The sequence below is a fragment of the Epinephelus moara genome, unplaced genomic scaffold, assembly GCF_006386435.1.
Source record: "Epinephelus moara isolate mb unplaced genomic scaffold, YSFRI_EMoa_1.0 scaffold853, whole genome shotgun sequence".
Lineage (NCBI taxonomy): Eukaryota > Metazoa > Chordata > Actinopteri > Perciformes > Serranidae > Epinephelus > Epinephelus moara.
In genome coordinates, this window is record NW_026082821.1 from 1,167 (window position 1) to 12,312 (window position 11,146).

General features: G+C 41.2%; 1 protein-coding gene across 1 annotated transcript; it reads left to right on the top strand.

Annotated features, from left to right (window-relative positions):
• Positions 1-675: 675 nt before the first annotated feature.
• LOC126387563 (epidermal growth factor receptor-like) lies at positions 676-10,768 on the top strand (the record flags this gene model as incomplete). The annotated part of the gene is made up of 7 exons (XM_050040084.1): positions 676-774; positions 2,000-2,185; positions 4,544-4,699; positions 6,593-6,668; positions 7,975-8,121; positions 10,315-10,412; positions 10,525-10,768. Coding segments are annotated over 7 exons (978 nt in total), but the record flags the coding sequence as incomplete, so codon positions are not given.
• Positions 10,769-11,146: the final 378 nt, after the last annotated feature.

An 11,146-nucleotide genomic window follows, 5' to 3' on the forward strand; every position in this document is an offset into this window, starting at 1 on the left:
AAGATACCTCCCCTATTAATTACTAACAATCATACATAAAAGAAAAGGATAAAAGCGAATAATTGAACAAGAGTTCCAGACTAAGAAGTGATACAAAATTATTAGAGATGTACAATTTACAAAAACAAAAAAAATTACAAATTAATCAATGTCAAACTACCAATACAATGCTGTAAACTGCTAAGCAAGAGTCCTGCGTTATAATTTTACTGGAGCACAAGTGCAAAGATATAAGCAAAATGTACATAACTATCAAATGTAAAAGTATTTATTTGATCCCTTTCATAAGTGATATTATTTGGTTATGATTATTATGCAAAGATATAAGCAGCATGATTATTACTGCTGATGTAAAAAAGTAATATTACTCTTTGAAATGAAGTACAAGAGTGGCATACATGGAAGTACAAGTGCCTCAAAATTGTACTTAAATGAAGCACTTGAGTGAATCTACTCACTTACTTTATTTCCACCACTGGGTTTAGAGGGGACTAAGGCTAAAGGTCTTCATGTATATAGAATAGAACAAAGTGTTTGGAGGCAGGGTTGCGTTCATGCAGTACATACATGTCAGCATATATAATTGTACTATACATTTTCATGTGTGCACTTGTGTTCACTCGATGATTCAGGTGTAATTAAAGCATGCGAAATAACAAACTTGTGTCCACACAGGGCCTGTGGGTTCCAGAGGGAGAGGATGTGAAGATCCCAGTCGCCATCAAGGTTTTGAGGGAGGCCACATCGCCAAAAGCAAACAAAGAGATCTTGGACGTAGGTTCACTGATTCATGTGGCACATTTTTAGACTCTAGGTTTACTGTAAAACTGAGTCAGAACTAAAATAAGCCATTCATTTGACATGTTATTTCCCAGACTACTTCAGTCAAGTGTCTGCTACCAAAAGTTGAAAATCTCTGTGCACATTTGGTAGTAACTATCACAATATTTTTGACTGGATTAACACGGCTCAGGCGTACCTCAGTGCGTTGCACAAAGTGAGTGACAATTATTGCTTTCCAGATGTCAGGTTAACTGTAACGTATCCTGTAATTTATAGTGCATGCAACCTGATTTGAAACTAATGACTACTTATTTTCCTTGTAATGGAGAACGTGTCATGGTTCTACGCTGTTGACCCTCTTATGGAGCTGTAGAAAATGGGATTAATTCATTGGAGGGCTTTGCGTGGGCGTTGGTTTGTAATCCAAGGCTGAGGTGTTCTGGAAAGGAATGCAGTCCTGTAGCCGCACTGAGGAAGCAGCCTGTTCAAAAAGCATTATGCAAACGGCTGAATGTGCATGTTAGATCCTGTGATTTTGCGGTTGTGTTGCTCAGTCATTGTACATCTGGAAGTTGTGGTGGACATGCATGTCCTCTGAACTTCATGACTTGAGGGCATAGGCTTGTTTTTAAATGTGCTTTAAAGCCTCTTCCTCATCAGACTGTCAAAATTACAAAGCTCCTAACAATTGAGTGTTTTTTTACCACACAGTGTTGATACTGTAATAGTCATGTGGGGTACAATTAATGTACTCACGGCAGGAAATCTACTCAGGAAAGCTCAGTTTGAAGTGCTGTTTGCACGGGTCTCCCTGCTGGAAGCCTGCAGTTGGTGGCCAGTGTGGATTATCCCCATCATTTTTTCTTTAAGTCGCTTTTCTGTTTTGACGACTGAGAGTTTCCACTCTCAGCTGAGCCGCATAAAATATGCTTGGCTGGGTATGACTGCTGCTAAGAAACTTATCCCCAACACTGGATATTTCCACAAATGTCATGTTTCTCGAGCTATCAGTTTCCAGGATAAGTGTGGACTCATGCACCAGTATTTGTTCAGTTCTGTTCTATTTTTGTCTTTGCACCATTAATAAGAATAGCTTTTTTTTCTCTATACACTAGATAAGGGTGTTGTCTTGTTGTTTGTAACATCTGACTGCCTCACCATAATATAAAACATTAAATGACTTTTTTTTTTTCGTATTTGTGCACGCGCACCATAGGAGGCTTATGTGATGGCCAGCGTGGAACACCCCCACGTGTGTCGTCTGCTCGGCATCTGCCTGACGTCCACAGTGCAGCTCGTCACCCAGCTGATGCCCTACGGCTGCTTGCTGGACTATGTCAAAGAGAACAAGGACAATATCGGCTCCCAGTACCTGCTCAACTGGTGTGTGCAGATAGCCAAGGTAAGAAAGGAACCTCATAAAAGGCATCAAGTTACATGGTGTTGTCTGTTCAATAGGTGTGACCTGCATGGGGCTGGATTAAGGTTTCAATGTTGTTTGCCTGCAGCAACTATAATGTTTATCTCAAGTTTGTGTGTGTCTGTTTTTTAAGTTATACAGGACATGTGATCAAAACAAAGGCTACTGAGAATTTCTGCAGATCACATCAAGTTGTTTTGCAGCTGCTAGACAGAACAGTACGTGCTGCTTATAACTGCTGAGAAATGTAGCTGAATGGCATGACTGGTTATGCTAGACAAATTTATTCATACAGCGACACAGGATGTAGTCGGCATAGAGTGCTGCAGAGATGACTTTCTTTGTAGGCCGACCAAGAAGTTAGCATTGTCCCAGTTCCCTCGACAAATAGCCATGATGTTATTTTTCCACTGGATTTTGGAGTATTGCAGAAAATAAGGTCTGTGGGAGACAAAAGTTTATGATGCTAACACATTTTGTTCAGCAAGATTATCTTCTCAAAAACATCACTTTTATATTTTTTGAAGCAGAAATGCAATTGCTAGAGGTACAACCTAATGCTAGGCTATAAACCAGGGGTGTAAAACATATGGTCTGCGGGCCAGAACACGCCTGCTAAAGGGTCCAATTTTGCCCACTAGATGACTTTGCACACTTAGGCCCAATCCCAATACCCCCCCTTGCCCACTACCCCTTGGCCCTCGAAATGAAGGGGTAGGGGTTGAAATCTTTCCCTAGGAATTGGGACATCACTCACTACGTCACCGCGTCGGTTACGTTCACGCATACGTAACTATTTTAAACAGGAAGCTGCGAGCCATCTACATTTCCAACTGGCATCTACAATGGAGTCTCCAGTTGAGTTCATCCTACCGATCGCGTTTGCCGCATTCATCATGCTTCTTTTGATGAACGACAGATGACAGGGGACTTCTGCTAGCTAGCTAACCAGCTAACATTACGAGGCAGCATATTTATACTAGCTGGCGTGTTATCGTAATCTGAAAAATCCGACAATTTTGCAGAACAGGACAGATGACAGGCGCCAGATAGTGCGAGCTAGCTAGCTAGCTAACAAGCAACCTGACGACGGTAACATTAGCAATGTATGAACTTTTTCCCCCGTCTCTTGCTCGGTGGTAGCCATGGCGACGTCTACCCTTCGCTGGCAAGTCAGCATCTGAAATCCCTCGCTCCGAAGGGCTAGTTTCATACCCACTACCCCTCGTTATGCCCCCTACCCCTACACGCAAAAAGGAATTGGGACACCACTACCCCTCGCGGGAATGGCAAATGTAGGGGTAGGGCCAAGGGGCAGGGCTAAGGGGGGTATTGGGACGGGCTCTAAATGTTGATGCTCTTGTGAAGGCTGAGAGGTTTCAGGAGAAACAGTTAATAGATATTAATATATACTTCGTGTAAAATGGTGCCTCAGAGGCTTCTCCACTCTGACCAGAAACTCTGAAATAACAATGAATCCTGTCTGTGTTCATATTTAAAGATATTGAACACTGTGCAAAATATCGTCAACCAGCAGCTCCAGTACAAAATAAACTGTATCAGACTTTTGTCTTAAAACAGTATCAGTGGAGCCCTGCTGCTGAGGCATGGGCTGTTCGTCATTTGTTTTGTAAATGGATGAATGTTTTCACATTGTACGTAAATTGTTTATAGGTTATTACGCAATGGTTTTACTGGTCCGGCCCACTTGAGATCAAGTTAGGCTGTATGTGGCCCCTGAACTAAAATGAGTTTGACACTCCTGCTATAAAGTAATTATACCTTGCTCTCATGACTTTAACGTCACCGGCACAGTGAGGCTGTAAAGTGTACTGTTGCTCTGTAGTCTCATTTAGCCACTTGTTAGCAACTGCCTTTTTAAAGACATGTTAAAGCTTCAAAATTCAGGAGTGGGGGATTTACTGACATATTTTATGTTGTGGAGCAAAATGTGAAAATCTCTTAAGCTTGTGTCAACCACAGACCTTATTTTAGGAATCTAACCAAATTGACAAGATGTACAAAATGCTCATTTGTTTCCACATTTTAGGACTCATCCCTGCAGTAGTCTATTGTTTCAAGTCTCAGCTGTTGTTGCACTTTGTTCCACATTTGAGCGGCATAGAAGCTAAAGGCAGTTTCACCACGTTTAGTTTTGACTCTGGGAAATAGGCCATGATGACAAGTGTAGCATGAAAGCATTTTTAGATCTTTGATCGTGTCTGATCAAGCGGCGGTTCCGTGTTCTGACACCGCAGAATCCAGCCATATCAGACAGCTTGTGAGAAAGAGCACTGCACTTATGTAATAACTTGTTCTTCATTGTTTGTTTGACAAAAGGGTATGAACTACCTGGAGGAGCGCCACTTAGTGCACCGTGACTTGGCAGCGAGAAACGTCCTGGTGAAGACTCCTCAACATGTCAAGATCACTGACTTTGGTCTGGCAAAACTCCTCAATGCAGATGAGAAAGAGTACCACGCCGATGGAGGAAAGGTGGGTTGGAGATTAAAGTAGTCTACAGACAGCAGGTCCCGGTCTGTCTTTTATGAATGTTTCAGAAAGATAAAATAAGTTAAAAGAATTTTTTTCCGCCCTACAAATTAAATTCAGTCTTTAGTTTCACAGCCATCAGTTGTTGCTGCACACAAATAGGCCTAAGAGCAGCCTCACTTGTGCATTTATAGCTTGTTACAACTTGAGTGTTGTTAGACAAACGACTTCCTGTAGATGAATGAATTTGCTCCATGTTTGGAAAGATTTTGCATTTGTAGCTTTGCTCCAGATTCTATCTTATGTAATGAGTATAAATAGTTCTGTCAGAGAGAAGAAAAATGACAAATCAGATAAGTCCCGTCTCTTATCAACGTTTCTTTGTGCAGCTGAAAGCACTATTTTCCTCACAGAAAAATGTGTAGCGCTCGTGTTTACTCGCAGGGTGACCTTTACTCTTTCTTTAATACACAGTAATGTAATATTTTCCACAATATGATACTTGTAAGCATTTGTATTCTTTTTCTTAAAGGGACAAAATCAATATTGCATGTTTTTCCTCTTAACTGTAGTGCTGTTTATCAGTCTAGATTGTTCTGGTGTCACTATAGAGTTGTCTGCCTTCTCTCAAATATAATGGAACTAGATGGCACTCAGCTTGTGGTGCTCAAAGCGCCAAAAAATACATTTGAAAAATTCAACAGCAATGTCTCTTTCCAGAAATCATAACCCGGTTACTCAAGATAATCCACAGTCCTTGAAATTGAAACCAGTTTCATGTAGAAACTATTTTCCTTCTACCAAACTACATCTGCCAACCGTATCACCGTGCAGACAGAAACGTGCATCCACTCATGGATGAGAGGCTTATGGTAGCTCACCTGAGCTAGCTAACGTCTCAGACAAGGAGGACGCCACTAATTGTTACATCTTGCACCGTCATAAGCTCAACCATCTTGAGTAATTGAATTCAAATGCATTTTTTGGCGCTTTGACCACCACAAGCCGAGTGCCATCTAGTTCCATTATATTTGAGGGAAGGCAGACATCTCTACGGCTGATATCTCCAACACTCTGCAACTCACACCAAAACTATCTAGACTGATAAGCAGCACTACAAGTAAAAGGAAAAATATCTGTTTTGTATTTTGGGGTGAACTGTCCCTTTAACTTTGTCATAAATCCCATACTATGGTAGAATATACTTGTCATTGGCGTGTTACCTCTTTATGATGTCAGAACCTCGTTACATCCGTAGTATATTTTTCCCAAACTGATGGCATAATAGTTTTGACTGATGATTTAATACAATGATCATTTTCCATCCAGAGATTTTATTCCTTGTCCTCGACAGAGGGGCAGATGTCCAGCTCTTTAAAATGAATGCACCAGAAACATTTACATGAGCTTGTGGTTTTCTGTATGCTTGACTAATGCAAATGTGCACCACTAGATGACAGTGCAGTTACATTATATTCTGCATGTGGCAAAGAGAGTGAGGGACTTTAATTTAACAAAGTGCCAAATTTGACTAGATGATATCAAGGTACAAATTAAGTTATTACTGCTTTTAACAGACTATTATAGACATTGCTGTTCAGAATCCATTGGCAAGTATACAGATGAGGCTGCTGTTTCAGTGAGCTAATTAACCTTCTCTTCCTCCCTCTTGCAAAACACCCTCAGCAAACATAGGCATGTAAAATCTTGCCAGCAAAAACCGTCTGATGAAGCACGGTGCTGTATTCATCACAAGAAAATATCTTCTGTGTTCCAGTCAAGCTTATTGTCCAGATATATTCAAACATATATCATGTGGAGTGTAAAATTACAGGTATATTTGAAAGTTGCTGTAACATTTGGAGATGATTACATTACTGCTGTTTTGTTCCACAGGTGCCAATAAAATGGATGGCTCTTGAATCTATCCTGAACAGAACGTACACACACCAGAGTGACGTGTGGAGTTATGGTAAGTCTTTGTGCTTTATGTTGTGAATGCATGCTCTGCTCTTAACCCAGTGTGGCACACTGGAAATGCTGGCATTGCGCATTTCTGCAAACCACAGATATGTTACATTTTTATGTTTCATATGCAGCTGATATATTGAAACTTAACGTTTCTTGATGCTTCAGTTTTTCATTTTACGCTGTGACAACACTGTGGTCAGTGTGTGGTTAGGTTTAGGCACAAAAACCACTTGGTAAGTTTTGGGAAAACAGCGTGTTTTGGCTTAAAATACCCAGTTTGGACGTCACAGGCACGGCAGGAAATGGTGGGAATTGTCGTAATGAAACGCCTGCTTCTGTTGGTCTTGAACAGCGGTCTGCTGCTGTCAGCTGCTTGGCAGAGGTCTCACTGAGGTGTCACGCCATACACCTTCCCCTTTTCCTTCTGATGAGAAACTCACCTCACACACATGTAATCTGGACTACATCATACATATGAAATGTACAAAAGTAACGTGTCCATGGTTTGCAGAAACGTACAATGACAACATTTTATTCTGGCGACTCGGCTGCGATGCAGGAACCCTGCAGCTCAGATCCTTGCATAACTTCAGATATGTAAAACAGCTGGGCTTTTGTACTCTTGAGTTTTGATGAGAGTCTCACTGGAGAAATATTTATTCATTGCCAAATAAAGTGTTTTAACAGCAAGTGAGGCAGAGAGAGGAGCGACATTTTGAAGCCTCGGCTGGATGTTGTTTTTGGATCTGTCAACATTTTAAAACACAAAATGAGAAGGGAGAACATCTTGGAAGCATCTGTGATTTTTTAGGACACAGGTAGCACACACCTACACACCAGCAGTCTCGGATGGACAACATCACGTCAGAAGAGATTGTTGCCACAACCCACATAAACATTTCTTCTAGCACCAGGAGCACACATATGCACAGATGCCTCCACACACACACACACACACACACACACACACACACAGCACAGCTTTATGTGTGGGCCAGCTTCCAAATCTTCCTTTCCCCGAGGGTTTTGATCATGCCTTCCGCTCAATATGGCAAGAGCATCAGCAGACCCTGGCAGAAGTGACGGGCTTCCTTTTCTCCTTTTCCTTTCTTCAGTTCCTCCAACACAGAGATGCATCCTGCTAACTCCCACTCGTGCAGGCAGAGCCAATTTGTCAACATAGCTATTTTGATACTGTGTGATATTTGGGAAGCTTACATCCTGTCACTCGCATTGCCTCCCTTTTATTGGGAGCAAAACAAAGTGAATGACAGCTCAACAGACTGACACTGTCTTCCTTTCTGTAGGCGTAACAGTTTGGGAGCTGATGACATTTGGGACCAAACCGTACGATGGGATTCCAGCCAGTGATATCGCCGGGGTTCTGGAGAAAGGGGAGCGACTGCCTCAACCACCAATCTGTACCATAGACGTCTACATGATCATGGTGAAATGTAAGCTTGGTGGGATGGTTGAAACTTCCTCAGTTGATTACTTACAATAGTATGAAAAAAATTGTATTACAAGTTTTTAAAATTGTAATGTTTAATTATGCAAATTCGGTATTATCTCATTACATATGCACTAATTTGCATATATTAGGAAGATAAATCTGAACATCTGATAAAGCCAGGTGCTTTATCAAAAATAACTTTTTCCATTTTGTTTACATATAAGATGGAAAAAAATTACAGAGGGAGTTAAGCATATCTGCTTTTATTACCTAGAAAATCAAAATATACTGTCCATAGCCTTTAAAAAAATCGATTTCGCCATATTTTTGGGAATAAAATGTCACGTAAATCAGGCTAGGAATGATTTATTAAGAAATCCCTCTGTGAATATCTTCAGAATATAGCTAGGTGTATAACTGGAAAGTTTGGTGTACATAGGTTCTACAGAGGCTGAGATGTTCAACTTGGAGTATGACAAAAAACTCATTTTGAGAAAACAGCATTCAAAGATTTACATTGGGGAATTTAATACATTTCTATTGGAAACAATTGCTCACAAACAGAATAAATGTTCAGGCCCTTAGCAATAATAATATAGTATATTTCAAGCTCATGAAAATTGATCATTTAATAACATGACAGGCATATAAGGCCTACAGCTGTAGTAACCCAGCTAATAAACATATTGGCCTACACTGCACAATGCTAACTCTTTGGTAAATTCAGGAGAAACTTTTTCTTTATATCAGTTTGAAAGAATACATATTCAAGGAGTAAACTAGCCCAAAATCTCAAAGTTAACCACAGCATGAAAAATCAATGTTTTTGCCTGCCATGTCTCGCCTTAAAGGGATACTTCACCCACAGCATTATCATTTGTGTATTGATTTCTCACTCTGTGTTGCATTGAATACGAGAAGAGAACTGTTTTTCTGGCACTCCCCCACGATGAATGTAGAATCAAAAACCTGAGAAAATCCTTAATGAACTGGAGTGAATGGGGTCCACGTGTAACAACAGCAAAACTATTGAACATCTGTTTACAAACTCTCACACAACTCCTTCAATGTAATCCAATTCTCATTTATTCAGTCGTAGTCTCAGTACTTACATAACACAAACATTTTTGTGAAAACCAAAACTCTTCCATCTCAAAAACAAAAAGTACAAGCAGAATTCAAACACTTGCTCAGGCATGCTGCTCGTATGTGTTTTAAATAGTAAGCTTTTTGCAAAAATATATGTGAGTTGTGTGTGAGTTTGTAAACAGTAGCCCCTTTTACACTGCCAGATTTTCTGCGAATGTTGGACCGTTTTGCCGGCAAGCTGCGAGCGTTTAGACACACAGAGCCGGATTGGCGAGTTGATCCGAGGTGCCCAATTTTCCGCCTCGTAGGGTAGACATATTGGAGGAACCCTTTTAGTATAAACAGAACGAGGCTGCTTTCCGCAACGGGAGGGGCTGTTGATGACTTGTGGGAGGAGCTGTTGATGACGCTGCACATGCGACCCACTGGCGGTGGATAAACAGGAAACAGCTGATAGCAGGAATTAGCGAGCAGCTAGTAGCAAGAGGGAAACACAAACCTGACAGACACTGTAAAGATGAGCAACTGGGGAGACAAGGAATTGCGCGCCCTCCTTGTCCTCGCAAACGAAGAGGCCATTAACCGTCAGATGACGGGGACGGTGAAGAACAGGCCGACTTACGAGAGAATCGCTGAAGGACTGACCAGCCACGGCTTCCCTCCCACGTCACTGTTTACGTCACACACTGAGCTACACGTTTTGTTACTTGCTCACGCCCCCCATTGCCCCGAAAAAGGCGCATTCTGTATAAACAAAAGTAGGTAGGCGGCATTTTGCTGCACTCCCTGATTTTGTTTTTATACTGCCAATGCTGAAAAAAGACTGATTGGGCTTTCCTGCTAATTTGCACAACTCCTGTCTAAAAAGGGCTAGTGTGTTTTGATATAGTTTTGCTGTTGTTGAACATGGCCCCCTTTTATTTTAATTCATCCAGAAATTTCTCCAGTTTATAATTCTCCATGGAGGCATGAGAAAAGTTTTCTTCACAAATTCACCGTAACAGAAGGCGATTGATTAATACACAAATAAATATATTGTGAGTGAAGTATTCCTTTAAAGTTATCCTCTTGTCTCACGATGATATCTGCTGGTGTGTCTGTGCAGGCTGGATGATTGATGCAGACAGCCGACCTCGTTTCCGAGAACTAATAGCTGAATTCACAAAAATGGCCCGGGATCCTTCTCGATATCTCGTCATTCAGGTATCATTTCAGCTCAGATCTAACAGTATTAAATATATTATTAAATATTGTTTGAAGATGCATTGGTAACCTGTCGGACACATAAAGCTGACTAGGTAAATTTCTGTTCCAGGGCGATGACCGCATGCACCTGCCGAGTCCCACAGACACTAAACTGTACCGCAGCCTGATCAGTGGGGAGGACATGGTGGATGCTGTGGATGCAGACGAGTACCTGGTGCCGCAACACGGCTTCTTCAGCAGCCAGAGCACCTCCCACACACCACTGCTTCACTCCACGGTAAGCTGCTTTATGGATCAGGTGTGTCTATCCATCTTTCTCAGGTGACATTTGTGGTGCTGTGGCTCAGATTTTTGCAAAAGCTGAGAAAATGATGCATCCCAGCACTGAAAAAAAAGTTGTAATTTATTCAATACTACCGCTGATATTTCAAAAAAACAAAACTGAGGGTTGAATCATTTTTGCTTTGTGGTCAGGCATTTAAAATAGAAAAGGAATGCTATAATTTAAAGACAACATTTCCAACTTAAAAAAGCGAGTACTGCCAGACCACTGGTCCAGTTTCAATGAAAGTTTAGGGCAAGAAGTGCAGTTTTTTTGGACATGTAATTACTGTAGTCAATCATGCAGTGACCGGCAAAATAATTATTAAAGCCAAGCATCACCTAAAGTCGGAATTCCAATGTTATTTCCATGGCCTAGGGAAGTTCAATCAATATCTGTGAACATGAGC